At 37.3% G+C, this 17,500-nt stretch overlaps 1 protein-coding gene across 2 annotated transcripts in view; it reads right to left on the bottom strand.

Annotated features, from left to right (window-relative positions):
• LOC115216786 (protein unc-13 homolog D) overlaps nucleotides 1–17,500 on the bottom strand; it is a 527,921-nt gene that overhangs the window by 196,109 nt on the left and 314,312 nt on the right. For both annotated transcript variants that reach the window (XM_036504398.1, XM_029786361.2), the window contains exons 11-12: nucleotides 7,257–7,428; nucleotides 2,585–2,706 (exon numbers count right to left, since the gene is read on the bottom strand). In XM_036504398.1, coding sequence (XP_036360291.1) covers nucleotides 2,585–2,706; nucleotides 7,257–7,428 — 294 coding nt within the window. The remainder of the gene's footprint in view (nucleotides 1–2,584; nucleotides 2,707–7,256; nucleotides 7,429–17,500) is intronic.

Genomic DNA, 17,500 nt, shown 5'->3' with positions numbered 1-17,500 from the left:
ATCAGAGGTTTGCCCTCTCCACCCCAGGTTTGCTTCGGGTTTAGTAACTGTATCAGTGGTGGGACTCTTGTTCGTCGTGCATTTGATGTGTGTAATGCAGCAGAGATGGAGGTGCAGCAATGCATGTATAGGAAGTTGCAGCTTAGAAAATAGTAATAATATCAGTAAACAGCTTGAGAAACATCAACAGAACAAATGCGGTTTATATATATATATATATATATATATATATATATATATATAGGCACAGGAGTGGCTGTGTGGTAAGTAGCTTGCTTACCAACCACATGGTTCCGGGTTCAGTCCCACTGCGTGGCACCTTGGGCAAGTGTCTTCTACTATAGCCTCGGGCCGACCAAAGCCTTGTGAGTGGATTTGGTAGACGGAAACTGAAAGAAGCCCGTCGTATATATGTATATATATATGTGTGTGTGCTTGTGTTTGTCCCTCTAGCATTGCTTGACAACCGATGCTGGTGTGTTTATGTCCCTGTCACTTAGTGGTTCGGCAAAAGAGACCGATAAAATAAGTACTGGGCTTACAAAGAATAAGTCCAAGGGGTCGAGTTGCTCGATTAAAAGGCGCTGCTCCAGCATGGTCGCAGTCAAATGACTGAAACAAGTAAAAGAAAAAAAAGAAAAGAAAAGAAGAATTCTGATGTGTATGTGTATGTGTGTGTGTATGTGTATTCTTGTACTTGTTTCAGTCATTTGATAGTGGCCATGCTGGAGCACTGCCTTTAGTCAAGCCAATCGACCCCAGGACTTATTCTTTGTAAGCCTAGTACTTATTCTATCGGCCTCTTTTGCCAAACCTCTAAGTTACAGGGACGTAAACACTCCAGCATTGGTTGTTAAGTGATGCTGGGGGGGGGGGAAACACAGACATGCAAACACACACACACACCATATATATATATATATATATATATATATATATATATACGATGGACTTCTTTCAGTTTCCATCTACCAAATTCACTCACAAGGCTCGAAGCTGTGGTAGAAGGCACTTGCCCAAGATGTCACACAGAGGGACTGAACCCGGAACCATATGGTTGGTAAGTGAGCTACATACCACACAGCAACTCCTGCACATAAATAAATATATATATATATATATATATATATATATATATATATATATATATATATATATATATATATATATATATGTAGGTATGTATGTATGCATGTATATTTGTTTGTATGTATATATGTATATATGTATGCATGTATGTATGTATGTACATGCATACGTATGTATGTATGTACATATATATATATGTACATACGTATGTATATTTGTATGTATGTATGTCTATGCATGCATGTACATACAATGATATTGTTCTGCTGGATTTGAACATTTACACTGTTAACTAAACACACTGCTGCTACATGTTGTATTATAAGTCACAGCTATTCCTACGTGAACTAAGCACTTTTAGAATGGGGGTCATCAATTGTTGAAAACTTAATTCCAGCAGAACTTGATAATCTCATTTAGATCACACATCAACTGGGTGATTTATAAATACATTATATAGAAATCATTTCTTCTGTTATGTTATTTTACTCTCATAAACACACATCAAAGCCATGAACTCATATTATTTAGTTCTTTTATCATCATCATCATCACTATTATCATTGCCATCATCATCATCAGCAGCAGCAACAGCAGCAGCAACAGCAGCAGCAGCAGTGAAGGCGCAATGGCCCAGTGGTTAGGGCAGCGGACTCGCGGTTTCGATTCCCAGACCGGGCGTTGTGTGTGTTTATTGAGCGAAAACACGTAAAGCTCCACGACGCTCCGGCAGGGTGTGGTGGCGACCCCTGTTGTACTCTTTCGCACCAACTTTCTCTCACTTTTTCTTCCTGTTTCTTATCCCCGACTTCTTATGCAACCGCTGAACCTGGATGCGTATTCATCCATCCATCGATGCTCTCCGTGTTGGGGGTTAACCTGCTTTCTCTTCTGCGGGTCTTACGAATAGAAAAGGACCACGTTTCGGACTTCTCCCACTACAGAGGTGTGATCTTGCCAGCTCTGGGACGAAGGCTGCTTCACTCAACAAACAAACAAACAAAGCAGCAATAGCAGCAGCACCACCACCACCTCCACCACCAGAAGCTGTTGTGTTTAATATCCTTTTTTCTATGCTAGCATGGGTTAGATGGCTTGACATGAATTGCTGTGCTACAGGGCTGCATCAAGCTTCAATCTCAGCTTTGGCATGGTTTTTTAGTTGGATGTCCTTCCAAACTCCACCCACTTCACAGAGTGAATTTAGTGCTTTCTTTGTGGGCCCCAGCAATGGTTAGGTCACCAGGTACAAAGAGGGATGCGAGGTCAAGGTAAATGGGGATAAACAGAAAGAGGATAGTGATAGAGGAACAGAGAAGGTAAGTGGGTAGGTGAGTTCAGTAGAGTGAAAAGAGCGTGACAGATGATTAGAGATTATGAGGATTTAAATGGACGTAGGGGGTGTCAGCTTGGAGGATGGATAGTGAAGGAAAAGAGATAGGGATGGGTCAAGTAATTGTCTAGAAAATGCGATATTTGGGTTATATAGGCTTACCCAAGTTTGCATTTGAGATCTTTGAAAGAATTATCTTCAAGTGGGAAAAACACGCAATCATTTCGTACATTCCACATCATCGATTTTATGTATTCCGTTGCTGCTTTTCGGAACATTGAAATCTGTGTAAAAATAAGAATATTTATATTATAATTTGAGTTTTCAAATATAAACTCTATTATGTTTATATAATGTTTAAATGTAAATGATTTCATAATGAAGAATTAAGGAAAACATTTAGAACTTGTCAAATAAAAAGAAAAAGAAATCTTGTTCCAGAAAATGTTAAGATTACAAGAAAGATGTTATAATTTGCCTAGGTTGAATGAAACCTTCAACTATTGGTTTTTAATATGTGCTTTTCTGTTCGACTTTTTGTTTGTTTTTTAGTTTTCTTTTACAACATTAGCTAACATTAAAGAAATTAGAAAATTTAAATTTTCAACAAATTAGAAAAATTAACTTTCTGACAAATCTAATTTCTTTTGTTCAAAATTATTTCTGCAAAAAATTGTTTAATCTGGTTGCTTTTAGTAGAAAACAAATATTTACATATTTGATACGCTTCCAACCAATTTTCATGGCTTGATCATAAAAGTGCAAAACCGAGAGCAAGCAGGTTGTCTTTTCAATCCCTTCCTCAGACATTTTCTTTTAATTACCATATCTACCAATGTTTAAGACACACTCTCACATAAGTTGACCCTTTCTTTTACTAAATACAAGTTTAATGTTTCAACATGCACATACTGAAAAATATTTTCAAGTGGTTTTCTTAAGGGGGAAAACATGTATGATTCTAAGTATTAAAATATAATGTGACATTATACTGGAATACAGTATAAAACCAGACATTTATCAGAAATAAACTATTATTGGAATAATATATTTCAACTTCATTTTCTCTCAGATCTACTGTATCATCATTGTTATCATCATCCTCATCATCATAATTTAGCATCCATTTTAATGCTGACATGGGTTGGATGGCTTGACAGGAGCTGGCATCTTTGGATGGCTTGACAGGAGCTGGCATGGTTGGATGACTTGACAGGAGCTGGCATGGTTGGATGGCTTGACAGGAGCTGGCATGGTTGGATGGCTTGACAGGAGCTGGTATGGTTGGATGACTTGACAGGAGCTGGCATGGGTTGGATGGCTTGACAGGAGCTGGTATGTTTGGATGGCTTGACAGGAGCTGGCATGGTTGGACGGCTTGACAGGAGTTGGCCAGCCAAAGAGCTGTCCAGGTTTCAATTGTCTGTTTTGGCATGGTTTTTATGGCAGAACACCCTTCCTAACACCAACCAATCTGCAGAGTATACTGGGAGCTTTTTACATGTTACTGGCATAAATGCATTTTACACGGCACCAACATGAGAGCATTTTATGTGGCACTGGCACAAGTGCACTTTATGTGGCACTGGCATGAGAGCAATTTATGTGGCACCAGCATGGGTTCATTTTACATAGCTATTTTGACCTAGAAAATTGCCACACCAGATATAGAATACATAGTTCTGGTTATGATATTTTATGTAACACAATCAGTCAATATTGTAGCTCGCCACCACTATGATTTTGTTGTCATTCACCCATTGCAAATAGGTGACTGGTGGATGAAAGCTTAACATCCCTTTCACCTTTCTCAGAGAGGCTTTCATTTAGGTAATTAAAAATATTTCTTGATGGTAACAGAGTCATTAGATAATGTAAGACACCTATCAGGTGTGACTTATGTACGCTGAGAAAGGAAATACAATGAGATGATGTGACATCTCTACATAACTGCCAATGTAATGTAATCAATTTTTGTATGTTTGTATTAACAGACTGTGATATTGTGACTTGTTTACAATACTTTATAACAATTATTATACCCTGCAGATTTATGCTCACCCAACTCCCTAGTTTACAACACTCAGCCCTTCATCCATAAATACACCCACATTAAATGCAGGGCAGTTTTTTTTTTTTTGATACATTAAATAAAGTATTAAAAAATGCATCTTATATGCTGTTAAATACATTATATTTGAGAAATAAGGACATTGCCTAGTAGTCTTTTTTGGTACTTCACAAGATTATAAAAGGGTTAAAGATGAAGGATATTAGTATGGGTAATATAGAACTTGAAAACTTTAAATGTTACTAAGAGTGACAACACATACAAAAGAAAAGAAAGAAATATCAATGTGTCAGCTTTTGACCTGAAAGCTTACATTGTAACTTCAGGTTTACAACAGTTAAGAGTAGAAAACAATGCAGCAATAAGTCTGAGTGTATCTGAAGTGTAGTTGGGGTGTAGCTGGAGTGTAGCTGAAATGTAGCTGAAGTGTAAATAGTAATAGACAGTGACAGTAGCAAGAATGGAGGCTGAGAGAAGACTGAGTATGAACTACAAAGAAAATATTTTTCAGCGAGGTAAGATCTTATGTCTGTGTTATTAACCTTTGGCATACTGTAGGTGCATCATTTCACCATATAAGTTCTCCCCCCTGTGATAACAGGGAAGTGGCAGGGAAAACAATTCTAGAGAAAATATAGTGTACTAAAGGTTAAAGTAAAAAGTAGCCTAAGAGGTAAGATATTGAACTAAGGTTCATATTTCATTGGCTCATACTCAACCAATATCATCCCATTTGTGTCTCTGATCAAGATATTAAATCCATTTGCCTCAGTTTACTGAGGATTAGATTCGGGTATTAGGTTTGTTACTTATAAAAGACCAGCCTCTTGCACAAGGGAATATGTATCTCTCAGGAACATAATCTAGTGGTTAGGATGTTGGAGTCACAATTGTAATGTCAGGGGTTTGATTCATGGATCAGGTGGCACATTACTGTAAATGAGCACCAACAGCAATTAGAGATTTTACTTTACAATGAACCGGCATCTACTTCAATGGTGAGTCTTCATTTTTCTTTTTATTAATATTCAACACATGTAAGGCAGCAAGCTGGCAGAATTGTTAGCATGTCAGGCAAAATGCTTAGCATCTTTACATTCTGAGTTCAAATTCCACCAGGGTCGACTTTGTCTTTCATGCTTTCAGGGTCAATAAAATAAATACCAGTTGAGCACTGGAGTCGATGTAATGGACTTACACCCTGGCCTTGTGCCAAAATTTGAAACCAATATTTAATACAAGCCTTTAAAAAAGGAGTTTGGCACAGAGTCAATAAAATGGACAACATTGACCCTTGGGGATCTATGTGACTAGCCAAGGGATGAATAAACATCTGAAATGATCTTGAGTATTAAGGGTGCTAAATTATTTTGAAGAGTGTGGTAATTTAAGGCTAAGACTCACTAACATCCAATCAAGTACTTTGATAATAATTAGTATTCATTAAACAATATATCTCACATTAAATATACTGATTATGTCAATATTATATGACTGAAAGTTATTGTTCTTCATTAATTTCATTAGGTATTTTATTAGATTTCTTTAAATATTTCTTATTAAAAAGTGGTAATGAAGCAATAAAACAAAATAATTATTTCGTTTTTGGATTTGGTTTGCAAGATTCTTTATGTGAGTTCGTGTGTTGAAGAATATTCTGTCAGGGGAGAGTCATTTTCTTTTTGTGTATTATAATGGAACACACTCACCGGTAAAATTTCCACTTTTTTCTTATTTTTATTTTCCTAAAATTTTCGTTGCATCTTGCAAAACTATTGAAAAGGTTGCAAGATGCAACGAAAATTTTAGGAAAATAAAAATAAGAAAAAAGTGGAAATTTTACCGGTGAGTGTGTTCCATTATAAGGCACAAAAAGAAAATGACTCTCCCTAGACACAACAAAATAATTATTGTTTTAAATAAAGAAATTTTTTATTAATTATACCTTTTGTTAGAAATTTACAAGATGGGATTGATAAGTTATCAACGATTCTATGAAGGGATCAATGATATAAGAAACTTGCTTACCCCTGCTATGAATGCTTGAATGCCTGGTGTTCAGTACCGCCTGATTGGTATGTAAAAAGCACCATTTGAGTGTAGTCAATGCCAGTGCTGGCTGACTGGTCCCATGCTGGTGGCATGTAAAAAGCACCATTCAAGTGTGGTTGTTGGCAGTGCCACCTGACTGGCTCCCATGCCAATGGCACATAAAAAGCACCATTCAAGCATGGTCGATGCCAGTACCTATTTCTTTACTACCCACAAGGGGCTAAACACAGAGAGGGCAAACAAGGACAGACAAACAGATTAATTCAATTATATTGACCCCAGGGCGTAACTGGTACTTAATTTATTGACCCCGAAAGGATGAAAGGCAAAGTCGACCTCAGCAAAATTTGAACTCAGAACGTAACGGCAAACGAAATACGGCTATGCATTTCACCCAGCGTGCTAATGTTTCTGTCAGCTCGCCGCCTTTCTGGTCGATGCCAGTACCGCCTGACTGTGGGGTGAGTGCTCTGCCACTTGCATATTAATTTCACTAGCAGGCTGTTCCACAAATCAGATCAACTGGCATGCTTCTCATCATAACTGGCTGAGTGCTATCACATCTCTAATAATCTCAGTATTTTCTTAGGCTTCATACATACATGTAGGTGTGGTGTTCATACCTTTCTCAAGCACAGTAGAAGCATGAATGAAGTATGAATAGTAACCTTAAGGAATGAAAGCCTCAATGTTGGTCCACTCGAAACTTACCTCTGTGTCAGTTAATGGCATCTTGTTAGCCACTTCCTCAGTGATTTGGCCAACAGGGGGCTTCATTGTTACCCATGTCATCTGCACCGATTCTATTGCCTTCTTCAGTGCTATGTCAGTGACAGTCACTGAGGTTTTCTTATCAGTCAGGTCAAGAAGAACTGTCAGCTGGCTGGAAAAAAAAAAGAACATCTTGGAACATATATCATCATCATCATCATCATTTTTATGTATATGTATATGGTTGCATTGGAGCACAGTTGATATATATATATATATATATATATATAATATATATATATACTGTGCTCCAATGTAATATATATATATGTGTATATATATATATATATATATATATATATATATATATATATATATATATATATATATATATATATATATATATATATATATATAATATATATATATATAATATATATATATATACATATAATATAAATAATATATAAATTTATGCATATACACATACATATATGTACATACATATATATGAATATATACAGGCATATATGGGTACAGAACATCAACAAAAAACGTTGAACACAATGAGAAACGAAAACATAAAAACAAAAACATAGAAAATGAACTGTCTTTTCGAACAATGAAAAAAAACAGAGAAATGAGACATGTAACATAAAGAATATTCCCCTTCATCAGTTGTCTGTGTTTCATCTACTCCACATTTCGGAGACAAGGATATATATATATATATATATATATATATATATATATTTACAAGCTGAAGTACCCGTCCTTTAAACAGTTTAAGTTGCTCTTGAATCAGCTTGTTAACCTATCAAAAGTCAAATTTTAATTCAGAGAGGGATATCATCCTTTATATAACCCCATGAAAACCACTGGCACTAATTCAGTGAGCTTTGTGTCTTCCGTCATCCTATGTAAAAGCAGAAATCCCTTCTAAGTTAACATATTTTGACTATAGTGAAAACGTATCATAAATTGGAAAAGTAACATGAATAAAAGTCAATAATTTGTACATAGGTTGGAGAGGCAAAATAGATTGGACAAAAAAGAGCAAATTGATGGATGGACAAAACGACATAAAAAAGGTGGATGGTGTGTGTAGGATTATTGAAGAGCATATTTATATACAACGACTTTTGTTTTATTGTTAGGAGCATAAATAAAAAGGTTCTCAGGATCACAAACTCTGGAACAGCCAACATAAAACTGGCCATGTGAAAAACAGTGGGTCCGAAGATCTAAACCAACAACTTTAAGAGATTGACCTTGGGATTTGTTGATGGTTATGGCAAAACTCAGCTTGATGGGGGAATTGCAACCTTTTCAGCGGAAATGGGCAGTCAGAAGGAATGAATGGAATTTTGGGAATATAAACAGTTTCATTTCGCCCAGGTCCTGTGATGATTTCTGCCTCAATCACAAGGTTCATAAGTTGTTTGACCACCAGTCGTGTTCCATTACGAAGAACGGGTGAGTTTAAATTATGCAAAATGATAACGGAAGCTCCTATTTTGAAATACAACTCATGAGGAGGTAGTCCAGGAGGATCCTGCACATTGAGAAACGCTGTTGGGAAGTTGGTAGCTTGATTAAAGTAAGTAACAGTATCAACTGACTTGTAACAGCATTGAATGGAAGGCAAAGGACTAACTCGTGATTGATAAGCTTAATTGCAGCATTTGTGGGCACAAGAATAGCCCTCTCACAAAGCCAATCGGTTTTCATGAAGTCAGTCAATAAATTAGGATACACGGAAGAGCAGAGATCATGGGGCGTGGAAACAGACTGGCCAATTGTAGAAGTGTCCACTGTCATCAGACTCTAGTCGACCATTGCCGATTTGGAGGAGTTGAGAAGAAAATGGCGAAGTGGGAAGCCCAGTTTGTAACAAGATGTTCTGTCATAAAATAATGGGACCAGTGGTGGTCAAAAATACCAAAAATAGAATATTTTAAAGTCTTTGATTTATAGACTAACCCTTAAATGAACAACTCTGTAATATTGTTAATGTAACGACGAATTTTCAAGTATTAATATCATGAGCAAAACGATAAATAGTACAAAGTCAAATGTTAAACTTATCATAGAAATAGTTTAGGAATTGTTGGTTGCCAAATATGTAAAAAAAAATAATCCCAAGGAAACGTACCTTTTATTTCAAGTGCAAAGAGTGAAAATAAATCCAAGTGAAAACAAAAATTTTACAATTGACAGTTTACTTACTGAAACAACAGGAATGTAATAAAAACGAAATACAGTAAGCGTGATAATGCTTTTGTTTTTCATAACTGTTACCCACGTTTGAACTACCCTGCATTATTTTTTTACAAACAATTTAGGTGAATAATGCACGTTTTTTAGCACCAAAGTTATTATCAAATTAAAAAAAGATACATTTATTATTATATTTCCTTCAAAAAAACCACTGTGTAAGAAAAAAGTGTCGACTATATAAGATAACAAAATGACATTCCTAACATGACCAGCCAATGTAAAAAATAAACGTTTTGAAAATTTGCTTAAGTATACGTTTATACCTAGCAATAAAAAACGTCTTGTTTTCATGTCTAATTGCTGCAGCATTTTTGAGGAATCTTTGCGTGCACTTAACAGCTGATTGAGTAATGCTCACATGTGAGTACAACGCATCTCACGTCTCGAACTGCTCAACAGGCCCCAATATCGATTTTCGAAAGAATAAGTAGATGTGGTTCTTGGCAAACGAAGCTCTGTATAAAATTTCAATGAAGTCGGATGAAAGGTTCACAAGATAATTGCGGTTGTATGGAATTGTCCACACACACAAACACAGAAAACTTCAGCATTATATATATAAGATATATATATATATTATCATCATCATCGTCATCATCATCATTTAATGTCCATTGTCCATGCTGGTGTGGATTGAATGGTTTGACGAGGGCTGGTTAGCCAAGGGGGTGCACCAAACTCCAGCCTGATTTGGCATGGTTTCTACAGCTGGATGGCCTTCCTCATGCCAACCATCACCATATATATATGTATGGTCATTTTTATAGCATTTTTTCGATGGCCGGATAACTGAAGAGATGGTGGTGTGGGTTTCCACCCCGACATCCAAAACTCGGAGTTTTATCATGGCTACCGAATAGTTGTCACATATTATATTTACAGATAAATTCCTCTACTTACATAATATCGAGGTCTCTTTCATTCTTTTGTTGTCTTACCATTTCTATCAATATATATATATATATATATATGTGTGTGTGTGTGTGTATGTGCGTATGTACGTATGCATATGTATGTATGTATGTATGTATGTATGTATGTATGTATGTATGTATGTATGTATAATGAAGACACACACACATTTTGATGCTCCAACAATTCTGCCTATTTCCAGCTTCAGAATGTCTTAAGATATTCATTCTGGCTCTCTGTTCTTTGTGTTGAATATCTTCAAAGGTCAGCTTTGCCTTTTATCCTTTCTGGGTGGATAAATAAACTACACGTGCAATACTTGCTGGGAGGATGATTCTTTTCTTACTCTTTTACTCTCAAGAATTTTCCTGGAATTCAAAGTGTTTTCACATTGTGTCATACTGAGTTAGTCTCAGAATTGCATTAAGGATACATAGCTCCTTGGAATTCTCAACCATTTACATAGAAATTTCATGAAAATTAATTCATTTGGTTACACAACTAAATATTCAACATCAAGACTGACTCCCCCATCATATATACATATACCCACGCATACATACATGTGTGTGGGTGAGAGTTTGTGTGTGTGCATAAATGTACATATACATACACATATCTCTGTATATATACATATATATATATGTGTGTGTGTGTATACTCTTTTACTCGTTTCAGTCATTTGACTGTGGTCATGCTGGAGCACCGCCTTTAGTCAAGCAAATCAACCCCAGGACTTATTTTTTGTAAGACCAGTACTTATTCTATCGGTCTTTTTTGCCGAACCGCTAAGTTACGGGGACGTAAACAAACCAGCATCAGTTGTTAAGCAATGTTGGGGGGGATAAACACAGATACACAAACATATGCACACACACACACACACTCATATATATATATACATATATGCGACGGGCTTCTTTCAGTTTCCGTCTACCAAATCCACTCATAAGGCTTTGGTTGGCCTGAGGCTATAGTAGAAGACACTTTTCCAAGGTGTCATGCAGTGGGACTGAAACCGAAACCATGTGGTTGGTAAGCAAGCTACTTACCACACAGCCACTCCTACGCCTATATATAACTATATAATATATCAGGTCATTAAGAATGAAATGTCTGATTTTGAACTGAAAGTTTATTTTATTTTATCTCAACAAAAAGCAATGCAGTTAATCAAAGTATACACCTATCAGGTCATGCCATAAGTTCTGTCCAATTTTGCCTTTTTTTTAAATTGAATGAAATGTAATAGTATTTTAGAATGGCTAATGGAATTAAGAATTATTTTTATGCATTTCTATACATTTAAACTAATTAAATATTATTTTACAAAATAATAGAATTGAAATTTCTTTGATTAAAACCTTTCTAACGTGGAAGTATCCAAAGAGCATTTAAGGCACATAATGCTTTATGAGTACAAAAAAGGAAACTCTGCAGCCGAAGAGACTCGAAACATACACTCAGTTTATGGGAAAGAATGCTTGAATGAAAGAACTTGCAGAAGATGGTTTGCAAAATTCAGAAGTGGAGATTTCAGCCTTGAAGATGAAGATCGAACAGGACGTCCAGTTGAATTTGATGATAAGCTCCTTGAGGCATTACTTGAAGAAAATCCTGCATTATCAGTTAAAGAATTGGCAATAAAGCTTAGTTCAAACCATACAACTGTTCATCGTCATCTTCAACAACTTGGAAAGGTTCCTAAACTTGGAAAATGGGTGCCTCATGAATTGTCCGAAAGCAATTGCAAATCTTGAGTTAACATCTGCTCTTCTCTCCATTCTTGCGAACTCATTTTACCCTTTTTGGATAGACTTGTGACTGGTGACAGAAAATGGATCTCCTTTCGAAATGTTAAACGTTGTAAACAGTGGCTTGGTAAAACGGAAAAAGCTCAACCACAACCGAAAAGGGAACTTCATGGAAAAAATGGTTCTTCTCTCTATCTGGTGGGATTGCAAAGGGGTAATTCACTTTGAATTGTTACCACCTAATGCAACAATCAATACTCAAGTCTGTCAGCAATTAGAGTGTTTGAACCAAGCTTTGAAGAAAAAAAAGACCCGCTTTAGTGAATCTAAAAGGAGTGATCTTTCATCAGGACAATGTGCAACCCCACACTGCAAAGATCACATCACAGAAGATCGAAGAGCTGGGTTGGGAAAAAATTCCTCATCCACCTTATTCTACTGACCTTGCTCCTTCAGACTACCATTTGTTTCATAGTTTACAGAATCATTTGGGGGACATAACTTTCGCAAGCCAGGAGGAGGTTGAAACTGACATTTCAGAGATCTTCGCTTTGAAACCAAAAGAGTTTTACATTGATGGAATTAAAAAGCTTGTAAATAGATGGGAGGAAGTCATAGATAATCAGGGAAAGTACATTGATGATTAAATTTCAATTAAATATAACATTTGATCACTTGTTTTCTTTATTCAAAATTCGAACAGAACTTATGATATGACCTGATATATTAATTTTGCCACTGTATCAGTAGCTTATTTATTCTGGAAATGAAGAACTCTGGAGAGCAAGAGATGATGAAATCATGAATGGCTATTTTTGCATCTTCTTCAGATTTGAAGTTTTTTCCTTGCAAAATGTTGTCAAATGCCTGGAAACGTGCAAGGTCTGGTGAATATGGTAAGGTGACAAAGTACTTCCAAGTTCAATTCCTGTAACTTGAGTAGCGTTCTTTGTGTAACATGTGGCTGAGCATTGTCTTACATGAGAATTGGCCTGTCTCTATTAACCAGATCACTCGTCATTTCATCTAACTGGTTGATGTATACCTCCGCTGTAATTGACTTACCAGGTCTCATGAAGCTGTAGTGGATGACACCAGCAATGAACTACCAAACAGCCACCATTAGCTTTTTTGGTGAATATTCTTTTTTGGGTTGTGTTTTGGCACTTTGTCTCTATTCAACCACCATGCAGAATACTTGCTATTGTTGAAAAGAATCCATTTTTCATCATACAATGCAAAACGGGTTTGCTTTTATGCTACAACAACAAAGAACAGCAAGTTTCAAGACAACATGTCATTTGATACTCGTTCACTTCATGTGGTACCCACTTGTCCAGCTTCTTTACCTTGCTGATTTGTTTCAGATGGTCCAATACAGTTAGAATCAGAACATCAAACCTTGCTGCTAACTCATGCATAGTTCATATCCACTTCCACTACAGTTTCCAGCTCATCATTATCCACCTCAGTCTTAAGTCTACTATAGGCCTGATTTCAGGAGTAAAGTCACCAGACAGGAGCTTCTCAAACCATCAATGTACAGTACACTCATTTGCCACATCTTCACCAAACACTTCATTGATGTTTCAAGATGTCTGACATGCATTTGTTTCCACGGCGGAATTCATATTCATAAACAACACGAATTTTTTATCTATCCTTGGGTTCACAAAAATTGATTTACAAGAGGAAACTCACAATATAACCAGACGCCATGAATTACATTTCAAAAAGTAATGATGTAGCTCTTCAATGTTGTAAAACAAAGAATTGTTAGGATAAAACATTAGAGTTAACAACTGTTAAACTTGGTGCATAAGAAAATCAGACATTTTATTCTTAATGGCCTGATGTGTTTGAGTGTGTGTGTGTGGTGTGTGTGTGTGTGTGTGTGTATACATACACAATTAAAGATAAAAATCATCAAAAATTAATGATTTTATTAGTGGCCAGCATATGATAAAAACCGAATTAGTAAAACCAATATATATATATATATATAATTATATAAATATAATTATAATTAAGGGCACTGGAGAAACAGCACCTATGCTAGAGATAGACATCAAACAACTATAATCCACTTTGAATTTGCATTCCATTAGCACAAGGTTGATTGTGAGGAAAATGGATGAAAAAGATTTCATAAAACTTTGGTTAACCCTAAATCTTCAGATTTCTGGTTTAGTAATAAATGCTCCACCTTCATCAGTAGAGCATACATATCCCTACCCATACAAGTATTGTATGGGTATGTGTATGTATTTTCATTTATGTATGGTTGGTATACCCTACTTATGAATGTAGAGTATTTATTTCTGAACCAGAAATCTGAAGATTTAGGGTTAACCTAAGTTTTACAAAATCCTGTTTATCCATTTTCCTCACATTCAACCTTGGTCTAATGGAGTGCAAATTCAAAATGTTTTATAGTCATTTCATGTCTCTCTCTCTAGTATAAGAGCTGTTCCTCCAGTGCTCTTAATTATATTTATATAATTATATATTTATGTAGTTGAAATTTATAGGCAAATAAAAGACAAAGACAGGTGTATGAACAAGAAAATGTATTAGTTTGATGCTCAGGAAAAATGAAAAAGTCTTTTACATTTCAAGCTCAGGTTCTTCAACAGAAAGGAGTAAGAGGAATTAAACACAGAGAGAATGGAATCCAGTGTGGCGAATGATTGGAACAAAAAAGAGGATAATGAAAGGGAGATAATAATTAAAAAGAGAGGTTGAATGAAAGGGAGATAATAACAGTGCTAGTGATCCCAACAAGAGGTGTGCATGCGTGTATGTGTATGTGAGAATGGTGTGCGTGAGTATGTGTATGTGTGTGAATAGGGGCAAGTGACTCTGACATGTGTGAGTGTGTGTGTGTACATGTATAATGTAAGTGTGTGCATGTGTAAACGTGTGTTTTTGTGTGCATGTGTAACATGTTTGTGGTGTGTAGCAGTTGATGTATGCTTTTTCACATACTGTGTGCATATGTGTGTATGTGTGTGTGCATGCGTGAGTGTGACCAAACCGTGTGCATGTGTATAGTGTATGTGGGTGAAAGATATTTTTGTCTATGCATGTTGTGTGTGTTAATGTGAGTTGAGTGTGCATATATATACTGTCTATGTTCAGATATGTGCTTGTGTAGGTGTATATATTGTCTGTGTTTGGGTAATATGTTTGTGTGGGTGTGGGAGCATGCGTGGTGATGTGTGGCATGTGTACTGAGTTAAACAGTGCATCTGTCTGCTCATATAGTGGTATGCGTGGTGACAGTATTGAAGATGATGTATGGACGTTTGTGTGTGGGTGTGTGGATGATGGTGTGTAGTGTAGGTGTTAAGAAGTGGTTAGTACTAGTGTCTGGAGTGGTGTGGGGTTGGTGTCAAATGAGGAGAGGAGGTGAGGTTGGTGTCAGATAAAGAGGGGAGGCGAGTTAAGTTTGTGTGGAGCAAAAGAGCAACAAGAGAAGATCAGTTCTTGTTCATGGCGAAGGCAGGAGTCCAGGTGACCCCAGTGCAAAGATAATCTGAACACAGACAGATGTTGTAGTGAATGATCAGTAGAGTGGAAATGGCATGAGATCAGGGTGTCATGGCCATGTCTGATGTCTCAGAGGTGCTCCATGAACCAGTCAGTCAAGCAGCATCCCATTTGACTGATATACAGGGAAGGACAGAGAGAGCAGGAGATGCAGTAAATGACATTACTAGAAGTGTAGATAAAGGAGTTAGAGACAGTGCAGGAGAATTCAAGGACAGGATAGAAGGATTGGACAAAAGAGAGGAAGGAGTCTAGTTGTTCATGGGAGAGTGAGATCACACTGATACAGTCATTGATATAATAACCATATAGTTCGGGAGTGGGACCAGTGAATTGGGAGAATATTTGGGCCTTGACATAGTCAATGAACAAGTCTGCATAGTTGGGGCCCACTCTTGTTCCCATGGCCACTCCTAAGATCTGTTGGTAAAAATTTCCCCATGAACATGAAGCAGTTGAGAGAGAGAACAAGTTCGGCCAGATGAAGAAGTGTGAAGATGTCAAGCTGAGGGTTAGCCTGAAGGTCTAGAAGGTGTTTGAGTGCAAGAAGCTCTTTGTTGTGTGGGATCACCATATAAAAACTTCTGATACCAAGAGTGAACAGAAATTTAGAGGATGAGGATGGGAACGAGAAATAGTTAAACAGATGGAGAGCATGGTTAGTGTTGTGGGAGGGGAGGGAAGTCGCTAGGTGAGGCACAAACATGGTCGAGGTATTTGGAGATCATTTCCATGGAGCGGTTGCAGGTGGAAATGATGGCGTGGCCAGGATTGTTGGGCTTGTGAATTTTGGGAAGGAAGTAAATAGTGGGGATGTGTGGAGTGCAGACAATGAGGTTGGAGGAGGTGGGAAGAAGACAGGAGGAGGAAATGAGGTAATGAACAGTGGAGGACACAGTCTGTTGGTGGGCATCGGGGTTGGAGAGCAGAGGGCAATAGAAGGAGGTGTCTTGAAGTTTGTGGAGAGCCTCAACCTTGTAACCACAGCTCTACCCTTGTTGGCCAGTTTTATAACGATATATTTGTGGTGTAGGAGACATCAAAGAGCCCAGAGTTTGGCGAGGGAGACGTTGAAATGTTGGGGACGCCTCTGAAAGTTGAACTGGTCCACAACACGGTGGATGCTTGTAAAATGATCAACTGCTTGGAACTGGCCAGGAGCTGGCATCCAGTGGGATGATTGGCAACCCAGGCTAGTGTAGCAGTTTTCATCATTAGATGCAGGTAGAGTGTAGTGGAATAGTGCACGTGGCCTGATGCAGTGCACAAGGCTATGAATATCAGTACAGGTCTGAAACTCATTACTGAGGAGGATGAAGCACAGACCTGTTTTGAGAAGAGAACACCCCACTTCCAAGAAGAGGAATAGTAACAACAGACTAAAGTGGGGGAGGGGTGGAAGTGATGGAAGGCTGGGATGAGAGAGAGGAGGAAATAGTGCATGGAAGGGTGGGAGTGAGGATGAGTGAGGAATGGATGGGGATGGGGTATGGAGGGGGTGTAGTGGCATTGGGTGAGACAGGAGGAAAGAGTGAGTGGAGTTTATGTTGTTTGGTGTGAGCGAGAAAATTGTGGAAATTATGGTTTAGATGGAGTATGAAACAAAAGATGGAATGTGCAGCAGAAAACGAAGGTGGAATAAGCAAGAGGAAGAAGGCAGTTGAGGGTGTGTATTTTAGAGTGATTAGAATGGATCATGCATAAGATGGTAGGAAGTGGTGCAGAGTATGGATAAGATGGCAGAGG

Source organism: Octopus sinensis, linkage group LG1 (assembly GCF_006345805.1).
Source record: "Octopus sinensis linkage group LG1, ASM634580v1, whole genome shotgun sequence".
NCBI lineage: Eukaryota > Metazoa > Mollusca > Cephalopoda > Octopoda > Octopodidae > Octopus > Octopus sinensis.
This window is presented reverse-complemented; position numbering and strand designations above follow the sequence as displayed.